General features: G+C 47.4%; 1 protein-coding gene across 1 annotated transcript in view; it reads right to left on the bottom strand.

The window, feature by feature from the left end:
- Window positions 1-14,582: 14,582 nt before the first annotated feature.
- LOC129716153 (CD99 antigen-like protein 2) overlaps window positions 14,583-19,675 on the bottom strand; it is a 71,972-nt gene continuing 66,879 nt past the window's right edge. The window contains exons 10-12 of the mRNA XM_055666029.1: window positions 19,381-19,494; window positions 17,536-17,598; window positions 14,583-14,899 (exon numbers count right to left, since the gene is read on the bottom strand). Of these exons, the coding sequence (XP_055522004.1) occupies window positions 14,856-14,899; window positions 17,536-17,598; window positions 19,381-19,494 (221 nt within the window). The 3' untranslated portion in view covers window positions 14,583-14,855. The remainder of the gene's footprint in view (window positions 14,900-17,535; window positions 17,599-19,380; window positions 19,495-19,675) is intronic.

The raw sequence follows: 19,675 nt of genomic DNA, 5'->3' as shown, positions 1-19,675 counted from the left end.
TCGACCACCGCGGAAACCACTTTCGACCATTAGGGAGAGTGACCAAAACCTCCGGTGACCTCATGGAAACCTTGGGTGGCGGGCAAGGTCACCAGAGGTTGCTGTTTAGGTCTCCTTAGTGGGACAGGGGCATAACACTACAAATCGTATGGGGAGAATTCAGGCACGGGTTATTGATTGGGCACGATCAGCCATATAACCATACAACCATATAACCATATAAGAATTACAGCACGGAAACAGGCCATCTCGGCCCTACAAGTGCATGCCGAACAAATTTTTTTCCCCTTAGTCCCACCTGCCTGCACTCGTACCATAACCCTCCATTCCCTTCTCATCCATATGCCTATCCAATTTATTTTTAAATGATACCAATGAACCTGCCTCCACCACTTCCACTGGGAGCTCATTCCACACCGCCACCACTCTCTGAGTAAAGAAGTTCCCCCTCATATTACCCCTAAACTTCTGTCCCTTAATTCTGAAGTCATGTCCTCTTGTTTGAATCTTCCCTATTCTCAAAGGGAAAAGCTTGTCCACATCAACTCTGTCTATCCCTCTCATCATTTTAAATACCTCTATCAGGTCCCCCCTTAACCTTCTGCGCTCCAGAGAATAAAGACCTAACTTATTCAACCTATCTCTGTAACTTAGTTGTTGAAACCCAGGCAACATTCTAGTAAATCTCCTCTGTACTCTCTCTATTTTGTTGACATCCTGTTAACATGGTCAATGTGATCAATGTGGTCAATGTGATAGCTGTTGTGTGTTCCCCCGATTACTGTGAATTCTTTCCGATTACTACCAATTTGCCCTTCTTTAGTCGGCACGGACTCATTTCCCATCAAACACGTTCTTTTAGCTCTCAGAGAAAAATAAATCATTAAACATTTAGACCATCGTTGGTTTGATAAAGTGATTAAAAATGCCGACCAAGATGCCCCGTCAACATTGGTCCCACCTCATTAGGCCATGATCACAATGCTGGCTTGAGGGGCCGAATGGACTCCTCCTGCACCTATTTTCTATGTTTCTATGACTTGCCCTCCACAGCCACCCGTGGCAATAAATTACCACAGATTTGCCATCCTCTGACTAAAGAAATTCCTATAACACTATATTTTGCATGCACTTTCCTTTCTCTTTTTGCTCTACCTGTTTAGAGTTACAGTGCGGAAACAGTCCCTTCGGCCCACCGAGTCCGCGCTAACCAGTGATCCCCACATATTAACACTACCCTACACACACTCGGGGGCAGTTGTACATTCATACCAAGCCGATTAACCTCTAAACCCGTACGCCTTTGGAGTGTGGGAGGAAACCCGAAGATCCCGGAGAAAACCCACGCAGGTCACGGGGAGAACGTACAAACTCTGTGCAGCCAAACACCCGTAGCCAAGATCGAACCCGGGTCTCCGGCGCTCTAAGGCAGTTGATCTACCACTGCACCAGCCTGCCGCTAGGTTGTTCTCAAGTATGTTTCGATGTATGTATGGATACCATGCAAAGATTTCCATTGTATCTCAGTTCACATGACAACAATAGACTAATACCAATGCTACTTCATGCGTGGTCAATGTGATAGCTGTTGTGTGTTCCCCCATGTGAATTCTTTCCGATTACTACCAATTTGCCCTTCTTTAGTCGGCACGGACTCATTTCCCATCAAACACGTTCTTTTAGCTCTCAGAGAAAAAAAAATCATTAAACATTTAGACCATCGGTGGTTTGATAAAGTGATTAAAAATGCCGACCAAGATGCCCCGTCAACATTGGTCCCACCTCATAAGGTCGTAAGGCCATAAGGGATAGGTTAGAATTTGGCTATTTGGCCCATCAAGTCTACTCCGCCGTTCATTCATGGCTGTTAAACTCGGCTCGGACAAATCTCTGAACATTAATAGCCCATTATCTGTTATTTGCACTTGATCAGTTTATTTATTTGTGTGTGTATATATTTGAGGGCACTGTTTGCCCTCCTCCCATCAGGGAGGCGGTACAGGAGCCTCAGGTCTCGTACTAGTAGGATGAGGAACAGCTTCTACAATAATACCATCACATTGCTGAACTCGGAGTCCCGCAGATAGATTTCTCCAGTCTCTCCGTTCACATTGTTTGATTATTCTGTATTTTTATTTCTATATTGCACTATTCTACGGACTGACGCTAAATTGCATTTTGTTGTACCCATACTTGTATTTGTGCAATTCCATTAAAATTGAATTGAATTGAATTGAATTTATATAATGGTATATGGACACACTGATCTGTTCTGTAGTCAATGCCTACTATGTTCTGTTGTGCTGAAGCAAAGCAAGAATTTCATTGTCCTATCCATGACAATAAACACACTTGGACTTGAACTTGATCAATCCCCCCATAGTTTTTATAGATATGTGAAAAGAAAGAGATTAGTTAAAACAAATGTAGGTCCCTTGCAGTCAGAAACAGGTGAGTTGATCATGGGGAACAAGGATATGGCGGACCAATTGAATAACTACTTTGGTTCCGTCTTCACTAAGGAAGACATAAACAATTTGCCGGAAATAGCAGGGGACCGCGGGTCAAAGGAGTTGGAGGAATTGAGCGAAATCCAGGTTAGCCGGGAAGTGGTGTTGGGTAAATTGAATGGATTAAAGGCCGATAAATCCCCAGGGCCAGATAGGCTGCATCCCAGAGTACTTAAGGAAGTAGCTCCAGAAATAGTGGATGCATTAGTAATAATCTTTCAAAACTCTTTAGATTCTGGAGTAGTTCCTGAGGATTGGCGGGTAGCAAACGTAACCGCACTTTTTAAGAAGGGAGGGAGAGAGAAAATGGGGAATTACAGACCAGTTAGTCTAACATCGGTAGTGGGGAAACTGCTAGAGTCAGTTATTAAAGATGGGATAGCAGCACATTTGGAAAGTGGTGAAATCATTGGACAAAGTCAGCATGGATTTACGAAAGGTACATCATGTCTGACGAATCTTATAGAATTTTTCGAGGATGTCACTTGTAGCGTGGATAGGGGAGAACCAGTGGATGTGTTATATCTGGACTTCCAGAAGGCTTTCGACAAGGTCCCACATAAGAGATTAGTATACAAACTTAAAGCACACGGCATTGGGGTTCAGTATTGATGTGGATAGAGAACTGGCTGGCAAACAGGAAGCAAAGAGTAGGAGTAAACGGGTCATTTTCACAATGGCAGGCAGTGACTAGTGGGGTACTGCAAGGCTCAGTGCTGGGACCCCAGCTATTTACAATATATATTAATGATCTGGATGAAGGAATTGAAGGCAATATCTCCAAGTTTGCGGATGACACTAAGCTGGGGGGCAGTGTTAGCTGTGAGGAGGATGCTAGGAGACTGCAAGGTGACTTGGATAGGCTGGGTGAGTGGGCAAATGTTTGGCAGATGCAGTATAATGTGGATAAATGTGAGGTTATCCATCTTGGTGGCAAAAACGGGAAAGCAGACTATTATCTAAATGGTGGCCGATTGGGAAAGGGGGAGATGCAGCGAGACCTGGGTGTCATGGTACAGGTAGGCATGCAGGTGCAGCAGGCAGTAAAGAAAGCAAATGGTATGTTAGCTTTCATTGCAAAAGGATTTGAGTATAGGAGCAGGGAGGTTCTACTGCAGTTGTACAGGGTCTTGGTGAAGGCAGGTACAGGATACTGAGTTGGATGATCAGCCATGATCATATTGAATGGCGGTGCAGGCTCGAAGGGCCGAATGGCCTACTCCTGCACCTAATTTCTATGTTTCTATGTTTCTATAACCTCCGACACCTGTACTAATCAAGAATCTATCTATGTGTATAAAAGAACTGCAGATGCTGCTTTACATCGAAGGTAGACACCAAATGCTGGAGTAACTCAGCGGGACAGGCAGCATATCTGGAGAGAGGGAATTTATGACATTTTGTGTCGAGACCCTTCTTCATCTAGCTATCTCTGCCTTAACAATATCCACTGACTTGGCATTCACAGCTTTCCGTGGCAAAGAATTCCACAGATTCACCACCCTCTGACTAAAGAAATACCTCCTCAGCTCCTTCTTAAAAGAACGTCCTTTAATTCTGAGGCTGTGACCTCTCGACCTAAACTCTCCCACTAGTGGAAACAACCTCCCCATATCCACTATATCCACGTATTTCACTATTCTATACGTTTCAATGAGGTCCCCTCTCATTCTTCTAAACTCCAGTGAGTACAGGCCCAGTGCCGACAAACGCTCATCATAGGTTAACCCACTCATTCCTGGGATCATTCTTGTAAACCTGCTCTGGACCCTCTCCAGAGCCGACACATCCTTCCTCAGATATGGTGCCCAAAATTGCTCATAACATTCCAAATGTGGCCTTATAGAGCCTCAGCATTACATCCCTGTTTTTGTATACAAGCCCTCTTGAAATAAATGGCAGCATTGAGTTTGCTTTCTTTTACTACTGATTCGACTTGCAGATTAAAGGGCCTGTCCCGCTTTCCCGAGTTACTCACGAATTCTCCCGAGTTTTCCCCTTGATTCAAACTCGGAGATCCCAGCCGTAGGTACTCGGGGCTATATTTTTTACCCATGGACAGTTTTCAACATGTTGAAGAAACGTCCCGACTTGTCTGATGCCCCGCGATGTTAGCTTTCATAGCAAAAGGATTTGAGTATAGGAGCAGGGAGGTTCTACTGCAGTTGTACAGGGTCTTGGTGAGACCACACCTGAAGTATTGCGTACAGTTTTGGTCTCCAAATCTGAGGAAGGACATTATTGCCATAGAGGGAGTGCAGAGAAGATTCACCAGACTGATTCCTGGGATGTCAGGACTGTCTTATGAAGAAAGACTGGATAGACTTGGTTTATACTCTCTAGAATTTAGGAGATTGAGAGGGGATCTTATAGAAACTTACAAAATTCTAAAGGGGTTGGACAGGCTAGATTGCTCCCGATGTTGGGGAAGTCCAGGACAAGGGGTCACACAGTTTAAGGATAAGGGGGAAATCCTTTAAAACCGAGATGAGAAGAACTTTTTTCACAGAGAGAGTGGTGAATCTCTGGAACTCTCTGCCGCAGAGGGTAGTAGAGGCCAGTTTATTGGCTATATTTAAGAGGAAGTTAGATGTGGCCCTTGTGGCTAAAGGGATCAGGGGGTATGGAGAGAAGGCAGGTACGGGATACTGAGTTGGATGATCAGCCATGATCACATTGAATGGCGGTGCAGGCTCGAAGGTCCGAATGGCCTACTCCTGCACCTATTTTCTATGTTTCTATGTTTCTATGTTTCTATGTACCTACGGCTGGGATTACGAGCCGCTATGAAATATCTACGGACTCCTATGAACTTTCCCAGCTGCGCCACCGTGCCCGTCCATGACTGTATCTCCCCCACTAAACATCAATTAGTATAGTATTAGTAATAATCTTTCAAAACTCTTTAGATTCTGGAGTAGTTCCAGAGGATTGGCGGGTAGCAAACGTAACCCCACTTTTTAAGAAGGGAGGGAGAGAGAAAATGGGGAATTACAGACCAGTTAGTCTAACATCGGTAGTGGGGAAACTGCTAGAGTCAGTTATTAAAGATGGGATAGCAGCACATTTGGAAAGTGGTGAAATCATTGGACAAAGTCAGCATGGATTTACGAAAGGTAAATCATGTCTTGACGAATCTTATAGAATTTTTCGAGGGTGTAACTAGTAGCGTGGATAGGGGAGAACCAGTGGATGTGGTGTATCTGGACTTCCAGAAGGCTTTCGACAAGGTCCCACATAAGAGATTAGTATACAAACTTAAAGCACATGGCATTGGGGGTTCAGTATTGATGTGGATAGAGAACTGGCTGGCAAACAGGAAGCAAAGAGTAGGAGTAAACGGGTCCTTTTCACAATGGCAGGCAGTGACTAGTGGGGTACCGCAAGGCTCAGTACTGGGACCCCAGCTATTTACAATATATATTAATGATCTGGATGAGGGAATTGAAGGCAATATCTCCAAGTTTGCGGATGACACTAAGCTGGGGGGCAGTGTTAGGTGTGAGGAGGATGCTAGGAGACTGCAAGGTGACTTGGATAGGCTGGGTGAGTGGGCAAATGTTTGGCAGATGCAGTTTAATGTGGATAAATGTGAGGTTATCCATTTTGGTGGCAAAAACGGGAAAGCAGATTATTATCTAAACGGTGGCCGATTGGGAAAGGGGGAGATGCAGCGAGACCTGGGTGTCATGGTACACCAGTCATTGAAGGTAGGCATGCAGGTGCAGCAGGCAGTAAAGAAAGCGAATGGCATGTTGGCTTTCATAGCAAGAGGATTTGAGTATAGGAGCAGGGAGGTTCTACTGCAGTTGTATAGGGTCTTGGTGAGACCACACCTGGAGTATTGTGTGCAGTTTTGGTCTCCAAATCTGAGGAAGGACATTATTGCCATAGAGGGAGTGCAGAGAAGGTTCACCAGACTGATTCCTGGGATGTCAGGACTGTCTTATGAAGAAAGACTGGATAGACTTGGTTTATACTCTCTAGAATTTAGGAGACTGAGAGGGGACCTTATAGAAACTTACAAAATTCTTAAGGGGTTGGACAGGCTAGATGCAGGAAGATTGCTCCCGATGTTGGGGAAGTCCAGGACAAGGGGTCACACAGTTTAAGGATAAGGGGGAAATCCTTTAAAACCGAGATGAGAAGAACTTTTTTCACACAGAGAGTGGTGAATCTCTGGAACTCTCTGCCACAGAGGGTAGTTGAGGCCAGTTAATTGGCTATATTTAAGAGGGAGTTAGATGTGGCCCTTGTGGCTAAAGCGATCAGGGGGTATGGAGAGAAGGCAGGTACAGGATACTGAGTTGGATGATCAGCCATGATCATATTGAATGGCGGTACAGGCTCGAAGGGCCGAATGGCCTACTCCTATTTTCTATGTTTCTATGTTTCTATGTACCTACGGCTGGGATTACGAGCCACTACGAAATATCTACGGACTCCTATGAACTTTCCCAGCTGCGCCACCGTGCCCGCCCATGCCTGTTTCTCCCACACTAAACATCAACAGCCCTGCCACTGTCCGCAGGTCAGTACTTACTCATCACGCAACCCTTTCAATTCGAAATGAAGTCTCCTCGGTCGCAGCCGTGCATCCCTTCAGCGCCCCCGGCTGACTGCTTGACATCATCGACAATTGTCCCGCCAGCCTTTGTTAAAATGGAAGCGTTCCCAGTCTCATGTGGATCTCATGGGACACACGCGTTAATGGGGCTCCCTCGAAGGCCCGGAAATAACGCGCGGCCTTTTTCGTTACCAAGCCGCCCGCGACAAACCTAAACTCATCTGGGCCACGATTACTGCGCTGGATTTTTCAAGTCCAATGTGTTTGTGAGTGGCACTGGGATTCCTGGCTACATCAAGCCCAGTGTGTGAGAATGCCACGTGTAGTTACTGTTTAAATCCAAGCAGCTGATGTCAGAGCATTCTATCACTATGGCAATCAGAGAAAAATTACATTCCAGGCAAGGGTTAAGGTCTTTAGCGTGCGGTTGGTATCACTGGCGGCTTTATAGGTTTGGAAGCAAAATGCTGAGGCAACGTGTCAACATTTTGATCTTCCCTGGTCCACGCCCTTGTTAAAATGCACCCTCCCGCATATTCCATGCATGGCGGAGGACTATCGGTTGGATGGGATTTAAAATTAAACATGGCCATTGAACATGAGGTGAAGGAGATGATTGTGATGTCAGCTAACTCTTTCAGAATTATGATGTCACATAATTGACCCGAGCAGGAAGACACACCTACTCCTCTGGGCTGCAACAGTGGCACACCAGGTACAGCTGACGATCTCAGAGAAAAAAAATCAATAGACCCGGCTTCGATCCTGACTACGGGTGCCATCTGTGCGGAGTTTGTGGTGCCGTTGAGTAAGGCAGTCTCGCCTGCAGCTGTTCGGTCTTTCATCCTTGCTAATATAACCATATAACAATTACAGCACGGAAACAGGCCATCCCGGCCCTTCTAGTCCGTGCCGAACACTTACTCTCCCCTAGTCCCATCTACCTGCACTCAGACCATAACCCTCCATTCCTTTCCCGTCCATATACCTATCCAATTTATTTTTAAATGATAAAATCGAACCTGCCTCCACCACTTCCACTGGAAGCTCATTCCACACAGCCACCACTCTCTGAGTAAAGAAGTTCCCCCTCATGTTACCCCTAAACTTCTGTCCCTTAATTCTCAAGTCATGTCCTCTTATTTGAATCTTCCCTACTCTCAATGGGAAAAGCTTGTCCACGTCAACTCTGTCTATCCCTCTCATCATTTTAAAGACCTCTATCAAGTCCCCCCTTAACCTTCTGCGCTCCAAAGAATAAAGATCTAACTTGTTCAACCTTTCTCTGTAACTTAGTAGTTGAAACCCAGGCAACATTCTAGTAAATCTCCTCTGTACTCTCTCTATTTTGTTGACATCCTTCCTATAATTAGGCGACCAGAATTGTACACCATACTCCAGAATTGGCCTCACCAATGCCTTGTACAATTTTAACATTACATCCCAACTTCTGTACTCAATGCTCTGATTTATAAAGGCCAGCACACCAAAAGCTTTCTTCACCACCCTATCTACATGAGATTCCACCTTCAGGGAACTGTGCACAGTTATTCCTAGATCCCTCTGTTCAACTGCATTCCTCAATATGCTACCGTTTACCATGTATTCTTTTAATTTTTACTCTGTCAAAGAGTTTTGTTTTGGAGGTCTTTTAGTCTTTTTATGTGGGGGGTGGGGAAGGGTGAAACTGTTTTACTTAGTCACTACCTGGTCGAGGATGCGCCGTTCCTCTGAGCCGTATCTTCGCCCCCCCCCCCCTCGCAGCCAACATCGGGATTGGCGCGGCCTTTCCTGCCGTAGACCGGCCAGAGCTTCAGCTTCAGCAGCGGCGCAGAACTGAGGTACCATCGCGCAGCGGGCGATGCCTTACTGGGGTTGCCGTGTGGGAGCTCCGGATGTGTTGGGACTGCCGATTTTAACACCGTGCAGCTTTGGCCTGCGGAGCGTCCAGCCGCGGGCGGCGCTGACTTTCACATCGCGGAGTCCTGGGATCCCTTCGCCAAGGATCGCCACTGTTGAATCTCCGCCCAGCTCGGCCTGTGGACTTTGGGAACCGCGGCCTCCGGTAAGAAGTGGCCGATTCGGAAACTCCCAAGCCGCTGAGAATGTTCTTCCTCCGATACCGGAATGTTCTTCCATTTCGATCATCCCGGCGAGATGGCCTGAACATCAGGCCGCCCGTAGCGGCGACTGCGGGGGGATCGAGGCCCCCGACCGCGGGTCAACAACGAGGAAGTTGACTGAACTTTGTTGCCTTCCCTCACAGTGGGGAACGTTGGTTCCGCTGTGTGGGGATGTCCATGTGAAACTCTATCGTGTGTTGTGTTCTTTTTATCCGTGTGGCTGCATGGTCGCTCAAATCTCGCTGTACCAATTGGCGCACGTGACAATAAATGCAACTTGAACATTAACTTTGTACGTTCTCCCCGTGACCTGCGTGGGTTTTCTCCAGCTGCTCCGGTTTCCTCCCATACTCCACAAAGACGTGCAGGTTTGTAGGTTAATTCGCTTGTGTAAATATTCCCTGGTGTGTCGGATAGTATGGGGGTGATCGCTGGCCCTAGCCTAACCCTAACTCGCGCCCTAACCGGGTGCCACCTGCAGGTCAGTGTGTGACAGGGCGCACGACACGATGAGACACCCAGATGTCGCCCGAAGATTTAGGACATCCCAAAATCCAGGGGCGGCAGGGAGACACCGCACGTCACTACACGTGTCACGCCCGACCACGCCACGGCAACTCTTTTCAGGCTGTCACTGAAAATGTCGCCCAAGTGGGACAGGCCCTTCAGTTTCCACATTATAACCATACAACAATTACAGCACAAAAACAGGCCAACCCGGCCCTTCTAGTCCGTGCCGAACACTTATTCTCCCCTAGTCCCATCTACCTGCACTCAGACCATAACCCTCCATTCCTTTCCCGTCCATATACCTATCCAATTTATTTTTAAATTATAAAAACGAACCTGCCTCCACCACTTCCACTGGAAGCTCATTCCACACAGCTACCACTCTCTGAGTAAAGAGGTTCTCCCTCATGTTGCCCCTAAACTTCTGTCCCTTAATTCTCAAGTCATGTCCTCTTGTTTGAATCTTCCCTACTCTCAATGGGAAAAGATTTTCCACGTCAACTCTGTCTATCCCTCTCACACTGTATCTCTAAAATCTAAAGCTTCAACTTCCTGAAGAGACTGAGGAAATTCGGCAAGTGTCCAAAGACTCTTCACACAAACCTCCACGGATGCACCAAGAGAAAGTTTACTGTCGGCTTCCATCGCAGCTTGGTTAGGGATCAGCTCTGCTCCAGACGGCCAGATGTTGCAGAGATTTGTAGGTATAGCCCCAATCCATCACACGGCCAAGACTTCCCAATATTGACTGAATCTACACTTGACACTGACTTGGAAAAGCAGCCAACATAATCAAAGATGTCCCACCCAGGTCATTCCTCCTTCTCCCTGCTCCCATGCGGTGGATGGTGGAGAAGCTTGAAAGCACGCACTGCCAGACTCAGGAATAGTTTTTACCCCTCTGTTGACAGGATTCTGAATGGTCCAGAACAATGAAGGTGGGCCTCATTGAAACTTACTGAATAGTGAAAGGTCTGGATAGAGTGGATGTGGAGAGGATGTTTCCACTAGTCGGAGAGTCTAGGACTAGAGGTCACAGCCTCAGATTTAAACGATGTTCCTTTTTAGAAACATAGAAAATAGGTGCAGGAGGAGGCCATTCGGTCCTTCGAGCCAGCACTGCCATTCATTGTGATCATGGCTGATCGTCCCCTATCAATAACCCGTGCCTGCCTTCTCCCCATATCCCTTGATTCCACTAGCCCCTAGAGCTCTATCTAACTCTCTCTTAAATCCATCCAGTGACTTGGCCTCCACTGCCCTCTGTGGCAGGGAATTCCACAAATTCACAACTCTCTGGGTGAAAACGTTTTTTTCTCACCTCAGTCTTAAATGGCCTCCCCTTTATTCTAAGACTGTGGCCCCCGGTTCTGGACTCGCCCAACATTGGGAACATTTTTCCTGCATCTAGCTTGTCCGGTCCTTTTATAATTTTAAATGTTTCTATAAGCCCCTCCCCCTCATCCTTCTAAACTCCAGTGAATACAAGCCTAGTCTTTTCAATCTTTCCTCATGTGACAGTCCCGCCATCCCAGGGATCAATCTGGTGAACCTACGCTGCACTGCCTCAATCACAAGGATGTCCTTCCTCAAATTAGGAGACCAAAACTGTATGCGATACTCCAGATGTGGTCTCACCAGAGCCCTATACGACTGCAGAACATCTACACATCTGTTTGCCTTGTTGTTACCTTCTCCTAAATAACGATGATCTATTCTACATTTTTCCTTGATTCCCACCCTCTTGTTTTCACACCTCACCGTTCCTTATCTCTCTCTGTGTCTCTCTCTCCCCTGACTCTAAGTCTGAAGAAGGGTCTCGACCCGAAACGTCACCCATTCCTTCTCTCCAGAGATGCTGCCTCTCCCGGCTGAGTTACTCCAGCATTTTGTGCTTGATGCCCCCACCATCCCCATCATTCTCCCACCACCACCTTCTCCCATCCTCATATTAAAAAAAATACAATCCACAGGAAGACCAAAATTATTCTGTTTATGAATAAACCAACACATTTACTCGATTACCAAACAAAAAAACAGCAAATGCACAGCACTCCATGTCTTGGGCAGAACAGAAGGTAGTCCTGCTGTACAGTACGTAGACCACACGGGCACAGCTTCCGACATTCACTACCACTGATGCTAATGGAATAGTTCAGAGCTCAAGTTTGACGGCACGGAAGCAGATCCTACAGCCCAACTTGTCTGCGCCAACCAAGGTGCCCATGCGCGGGACGGAACTGCTGATGCTGGTTTAAACTCAAAATGTCGGAGTAAAACTCAGCAGGTCAGACAGCATCTCTGGAGAAAAGGAATAGGTGACGTTCTGGGTCGCTAGAATTTAGGAGATTGAGGGGGGATCTTATAGAAACCTACTAAATTCTTAAGGGGTTGGACAGGCTAGATGCAGGAAGATTGTTCCCGATGTTGGGGAAGTCCAGGACAAGGGGCCACAGTTTAAGGATAAGGGGGAAATCCTTTAGGACCGAGATGAGAAAAACATTTTTCACACAGAGAGTGGTGAATCTCTGGAACTCTCTGCCACAGAAGGTAGTTGAGGCCAGTTCATTGGCTATATTTAAGAGGGAGTTAGATGTGGATCTTGTGGCTAAAGGGATCAGAGGGTATGGAGAGAAGGCAGGTACGGGATACTGAGTTGGATGATCAGCCATGATCACATTGAATGGCGGTGCAGGCTCGAAGGGCCGAATGGCCTACTCCTGCACCTAATTTCTATGTTTCTATGAGACTCTTCTTCGGACATCTACCCGAAAAACGTCACCTAATCCTTTTTCTCCAGAGATGCTGTCTGACCTCTGGAGTTTCTCCAGCTTTTTTGTGTCTAGCCAAGGTGCCTACCCGAGTTAACCCCATAGAATTCCAATCCTTCCCTGCCTGTGTATGTGTCTAAATGTAATGTTTTAATTGTACCTGCCTCTACCGCCTCTTCTGGGAGTTCATTCTACACACTCAACACCCTCTGTGTGTGAAACAAATGTTGCTCAAACCCTCTTTAAATCTTTCCGCTCTCACCTTAAACCCATGTTCCCAAGTATTTATCTTCCCTACTGTAAAGACATTCATGTTATCCATGCCCCGATCCCCCCCACATTGTTTCATATACTTCTTACAATGACCCCCTCCTTTGCTCTGGAGAAAACAGTGTCAGCTGGAAGGAGAGAGTGTGGAGGGAGGGGGAGAGAGGTGGGGGGAGAGAGAGGGGAGAGAGAGTGGGGAGGGAGAGAAGTGGCAGAGTGGGGAGGGAGGGAGGGGGTAGAGGGGTAGGGGGAGTGGTGGAAGAGGGACAGAGGGGGGGTAGGGGGTGAGAGGGGAGGGAGTGGGAAAGAGAGGGGTGGGGGGAGGGGGAGGGGTGGGGTAAGTGGGAGAGAAGTGGAAGAGTGGGGAGGGGTAGGGGGAGTGGTGGAAGAGGGACAGAGGGGTAGAGGAAGGGGTAGGGGGAGGAGGGGGAGATGGAGAGGGGAGGGTGCAGGGAGAGAGGGGTGGAGGAGGGGAGAGATGGGGTACCACCTCCAGTTTAAATTCCATTTGGAATATTTTGGGGGACCAAGAAACCAAGCTGATCCAGTTTCTCTTTATAACTCAGGCCTTCGAATCCCAACAATATCCTTGTGAACCTTTTCCCCCCCCCCCCCCCCCCCCCCCCCCCCCCCTAGTGTTATCCCATCCTTCCTGCTGTAACGGTGTCGATAAGTTCCAGTAGAATTAGGCCATTCAGCCCATCAAGTCTACACCGCCATCCAATCACGGCCGATCTAAGGTGTCAAAGGTCGGGGGAGAGGGATAGGAGACTTGGGTTGAGAGGGAAGGATAGATTATTGGATGGCGAAGTAGACTTGATGGGCCGAATGGCCTAATGGTGTCCACTCATCGTGGAGCCAATGCCCACGGATCCATCACTGTCAGGGAACGTGGCATGGCTGCTCACGAACCAGTCTCCGCGCAGTAAAAGATGTCATGCACAAGCTCATTGGGAGGGAGAATGCCTGTGGCTCTAAGACCGGCCTTTTCAATCCCCCTCAAGACCCACAGAGTGGACCTACCAGGAGAACGATCAAACTGGACCACGAGTAATCCCCAATGGCCACAACTACTCCAGGGTTGTGTATTGGGCGCAGCGGTAGAGTTACATGGACCCGGGTTCGATCCCGACTACGAGAATTGTAAGTTCTCCCCGAGACCTGCGTGGGTTTTCTCCAGGTGCTCTGGTTTCTACCCACATTCCAGCGGTATTACAGGTCTGTAAGTTAATTGGCTGAGTCAAATTGTAAATTGTGTGTGTGTGTGTGTGTGGGGCAGTGTTAGTGTGCGGGGATCGCTGGTCGGCACAGACTCGGTGGGCCGAAGGGCCTGTTTCCACGCTGTATCTCTAAACCTAGGGGCCTGTCCCACTGTACGAGGTAATTCAGGAGTTCTCCCAAGTTTTCCCCTGATCCAAACTCGGAGAATGTCCGTAGCGGGTCCGTAGGAGTTCGTGGATGTGTCGTAGCGGCTCGTACGAGTGACGGTAGGTACTCGGGAAATCCGGTAAACTCGTGACGTTTTTTCCAACACTGTGACAAATGTCCAAGAGTAAAAAAAATACTCGTGATGAAAAAAACGGTTACGTTTTACTCGTACGAGCCGCTACGAGACATCCACGAACTGCTACGGACATTCTCCGAGTTCGAATCAGGCGGAAACTCGGGAGAACTCTTGAATTACCTCGTACAGTGGGACAGGCCCTGAAACAAAACACTTCCACTGTGCACACTCTTAACTCGCTCCACAATACTCCTCACATATATAAAGCCCAAAGTTCAACATTTTAACACGAGGCAGCTCAAATACATCAATTAATTTACAGAAAATAAATGTGTGCCAACATCAAATTGTATTACTGTATAAAAAGTAGCGGTTCGGAGGGACATTAGCATTTCTTTTGCAAACCTATTTTTAAAAAAGTCGACGTGAAAATAAATCCACGCTTCAGTAAAAACAAAACTCAAAGTCATTAACAAAATCGGAAGCAGAGAGATAAGTCAAGTTTAAGTGTACAGGGGATAAGTATGAAGGAGAGCATCAAGTGCCTCGATGAACCACGGCCATTTGCTTCGAGATTATTTTCCCCTCTTGCCTGGTCATCTCCTAGTTGCTGGCCGCAGGCTGTGATTGCAGAAGTGTACTATAGGCTGAAAAACACAAAAAAGAAACAGTTTGAGGGATTTCATTAGTGATAGGAGCAGAATTAGGCCATTCGGCCCATCGAGTCTACTCTGCCATTGAATCATGCCTAGAGACATAGACAATAGGTGCAGGAGTAGGCCATTCAGCCCTTCGAGCCAGCACCGCCATTCAATATGTTCATGGCTGATCATCCAAAATTAGTACCCCTGTTCCTGCTTTTTCAGCATATCGTTTGATTCCTTTAGCCCCAAGAGCTAAATCTAACTCTCGCTTGAAAACATCCAGTGAATTGGCCTCCGCTGCCTTCTGTGGCAGAGAATTCCACAGATATACAACTCTCTGGGTGAAAAAGCTTTTCCTCATCTCAGTCCTAAATGGCCGACCCCTTATTCTTAAATATCTTCTGTTTGGACGCACTAGAGGCAGGAAACATGTTCCCGATGTTGGGGGAGTCCAGAACCAGGGGCCACACAGGAGTAAGCCATTTAGAACGGAGACGAGGAAACACTTTTTCTCACAGAGAGTGGTGATTCTGTGGAATTCTCTGCCTCAGAGGGCGGTGGAGGCAGGTTCTCTGGATACATTCAAAAGAGAACTAGATAGGGCTCTTAAAGATAATGGAGTCAGGGGATATGAGGAGAAGGCAGGAACGGGGAACTGATTGGGGATGATCACATTGAATGGCGGTGCTGGCTTGAAGGGCCGAATGGCCTACTCCTGCACCTATTGTCTATTGTCTAAGGGGGGTGGGGGTGAAGAGCTGATGGCAAGAAAAGACCAGCGTCAATCAGGGGTGGTTAGAAATGACCTCGGGCAGGGTGGTGCCCCTAGTGAGCCTATTGATGGCCAGGGAATTTCAGTTCCAGTTTTTTGTCATGTGCATCGAGGTGACAGTGAAAAGCTCTTGGTGCATCGTAACCAGACAAATATAAATGATTACAATCGAGAGGCTTGAAGAGGTGATCTCAAGAGGGAAACAGTGTGGGAGACTGTTAAAATGACGGGTGGAGAAACATAGAAAATAGTTGCAGGAGTAGGCCATTCGGCCCTTCGAGCCTGCACCGCCATTCGATATGATCATGGCTGATCATCCAACTCAGTATCCCGTGGGACTAAATAGGTCCTTCTTGGGTCGACGGGCTGAATGGTATTGCTTGGGTTCCAGCCAGTTACCATCCACAGGGACATGGGTCGACCGGGCTTGTATTCACTGGAATTTAGAAGGATGAGAGGAGATCTTATGGAAACATATAAAATCCTTAAGGGATTGGAAAGGCTAGATGCAGGAAAAATGTTCCTGATGTTGGGGGAGTGCAGAACCGGGGGTCACAGTTGAAGAATAAGGGTGAGGCCATTTAGGACTGAGATGAGGAAAAAACGTTTTCACCCAGAGAGTTGGGAATCTGCGGAATTCTCTGCCACAGAAGGCGGTGGAGGCCAATTCATTGGATGTTTTCAAAAGAGAGTTAGATAGAGCTCTTCAGGCTAACGGAATCAAGGGATGAGGGGAGAAAGCAGGAACGGGGTACTGATTTTGGATGATCAGCCATGAGCATATTGAATGGCGGTGCGGTGCTGGCTCGATGGGCCGAATGGCCTATTTTCTATGTTTCTATGTCAGATTTGTCAGGTTACAGCTTTTCCTTTCAATGTTTGGAGTCCTTCACACAGAAGGTGGTGGGTGCATGGAACGAGCTGCCAGAGGCAGTAGAAGGTACATTGAAGAATAAGGGGTAGGCATTTGCCAGAGGCATTAGTTGAGGCAGGTACTATAACAACATATAAGCACTGAGCTGCTGCCTGACAGAGCCAGTGACCCGGGTTCGATCCAGACTATGGGCGCTGTCTGTATGGAGCTTGTACCTTCAACCCCGTGACCATGTGGGTTTTCTCCGAGAAAATTTGGTTTCCTCCCACAATCCACAGACGTGCAGGTATGTAGGTTGAATGTCTTGGTACAGGAGTAAATTGTCCCTGGCGTGTGTGGGTGGGATAGTGTTAATGTGCGGGGGATCGCTGGTGGGTGCGGACTGGATGGGCCGAAGGGCCTGTTTCCGCGCCGGATCTCTAAAACTGAGACGAAAAAACTCAGGTGCAGTCTGTGTGGAGTTTGCACGTGACCACGCATGTGTTTCCTCCCACATCTCAAAGACGTGCAGGTTTGTAGCGCTGTTCGCCTTTGTAAGGTTGTAGTTGAGTGCAGGGAGTGGATGAAAAAGTGGGACAACACTATGGTGAAGGTGCGATCAACTGTAGATCAAGTCACATTTATTTATATAGCACATTTAAAAAACAACTCTCGTTGGCTTTACATTGGTATAAGAATAGTATAACAAACGTCACTACATACATATAGCCCTCGCTCAGTGGACGTCAGGAAAGGCTTGGGAGTACAGGTGAGGTTTTTAGTCTCGACATAAAGGAGTCGATGGAGGGGGCAGTTCTGATGGGAAGGGGGATGCTGTTCCACAGTCTAGGAGCTGCAACCGCAAAGGCACGGTCGGTCGCCCCTGAGCTTATGCCTAGACCGCGGGATATTCAGCAGCTCCAAGTCGGCCGATCTGTGTGACCTGGAGGTGTGTGGTGGGCGAGCAGACTTTTAATGTAGGTGGGGACTACCATTGTACAACTGAATACTTACATTGAGGGTCCTCTCTCTGGCCTTGAGCATTATCTTGCTTCACGTTCTGTTCGCCCGAATTTCCTAAGTAACACAAAGAGAATAATATTGAGATGAAGCTGTGGATTTGCCTTACTTCAAGCTTGCTTCATTCTGGGGAAAGTAGGTGTCACAAAGCCGGTTTGCATTGATAAGTTAACATCCCCGTTCCTGCGATCATGCAAGCGATAGGAGCAGAATTAGGCCATTCGGCCCATCAAGTCTACTCCGCCATTCAATCATGGCAGATCTATCTCTCCCTCCGAACGCCATTCTCCTGCCTTCTCCCCTTAACCCCCGACACCCGTACTAATCAAAAATCTATCTATCTCTGCCTTAAAAATATCCATTGACGGCCTCCGCAGCCTTCCGTGGCAAAGAATTCCACAGATTCACCACCTTATTTAGGTAGATAAAAATGCTGGAGAAACTCAGCGGGTGAGGCAGCATCTATGGATGGAGTGAAGGAAGAAAGGTGAAGAAGGGTCTCGATCTGAAACGCCACCTATTCCTTCGCTCCATAGATGCTGCCTCACCCGCTGAGTTTCCCCAGCATTTTTATATACCTTCGATTTTTCCAGCATCTGCAGTTCCTTCTTAAACACCACCTTCTTTAGTTTAGTTTAGAGATACAGTGCGGAATCAGGCCCTTTCTGCCCATCGAGTCCATGCCGACCAGCGATCCCCGCACATCAACACTATCCTATCCCAAGAGGGACATTTTTTTACATTTACCAAGCCAATTAACCTGCATACTCTCTGACTAAAGAAATTCCACCTCATCTCCTTCATAAAGATATAGATTATCATATAGATAAATGTGAGGTTATCCACTTTGGCGGCAAAAACAAAGGGGCAGATTATTATCTCAATGGGGTTAAGTTAGGTAAGGGGGAGGTGCAGCGAGACCTGGGTGTCCTTGTACACCAGTCACTGAAAGTTGGCGTGCAGGTACAGCAGGCAGTGAAGAAAGCTAATGGAATGTTGGCCTTCATAACAAGAGGATTTCAGTATAGGAGTAAAGAGGTTCTTCTGCAGTTGTGCAGGGCACTGGTGAGACCACAACTGGAGTATTGTGTACAGTTTTGGTCTCCTCATTTGAGGAAGGACATCCTTGTGATTGAGGCAGTGCAGCGTAGGCTCACGAGATTGATCCCTGGGATGGCGGGACTGTCATATGAGGAAAGATTGAAAAGACTAGGCTTGTATTCACTGGAGTTTAGAAGGATGAGGGGGGATCTTATAGAAACATATAAAATTATAAAAGGACTGGACAAGTTGGATGCAGGAAAAATGTTCCCAATGTTGGGCGAGTCCAGAACCAGGGGCCACAGTCTTAGAATAAAGGGGAGGTCATTTAAGACTGAGGTGAGAAAAAACGTTTTCACCCAGAGAGTTGTGAATTTGTGGAATTCCCTGCCACAGAGGGGAGTGGAGGCCAAGTCACTGGATGGATTTAAGAGAGAGTTAGATAGAGCTCTAGGGGCTAGTGGAGTCAAGGGATATGGGGAGAAGGCAGGCACGGGTTATTGATAGGGGACGATCAGCCATGATCACAATGAATGGCGGTGCTGGCTCGATGGGCCGAATGGCCTCCTCCTGCACCTATTTTCTATGTTTCTATAAAGGAACATCCTTTAAATCTGAGGCTGTGACCCCTAGTCCTAGACTCTCCGACTAGTGGAAACATCCTCTCCACATCCACTCTATCCAGACCTTTCACTATTCAGTAAGTTTCAATGAGGCCCACCTTCATTGTTCCAAACTCCAGCCAGGACAGGCAGGCCCAGTGCCGTTAAACACTCATCAATGCAAAGTTGTTCTTACCTGTCACCTTAAAACACAGCTTCTTCTTTTGATAGAGAACGTAGCTGGTCACCCCGCCTGCCAAGGACAGCAAGACGCCGCTGATAATGCCGGCTAAGGTACCGTTCCCACCTTCTAAAAATAAAGCGGAGGTAAAGAAATTAGTCCTTCGTTAGACTTTCGAGATACAGCGTGGAAAACAGGCGCTTCAGCCCACCGAGCCCGCGCAGACCAGCGAATCACCCCGTACGCTAACACTATCCCCCGCACTATGGATGATTTAGAAATTTACCCGAGCCATTTAACCTCAATGTGC

The sequence above is a fragment of the Leucoraja erinacea genome, unplaced genomic scaffold, assembly GCF_028641065.1.
Source record: "Leucoraja erinacea ecotype New England unplaced genomic scaffold, Leri_hhj_1 Leri_175S, whole genome shotgun sequence".
NCBI lineage: Eukaryota > Metazoa > Chordata > Chondrichthyes > Rajiformes > Rajidae > Leucoraja > Leucoraja erinaceus.
This window is presented reverse-complemented; position numbering and strand designations above follow the sequence as displayed.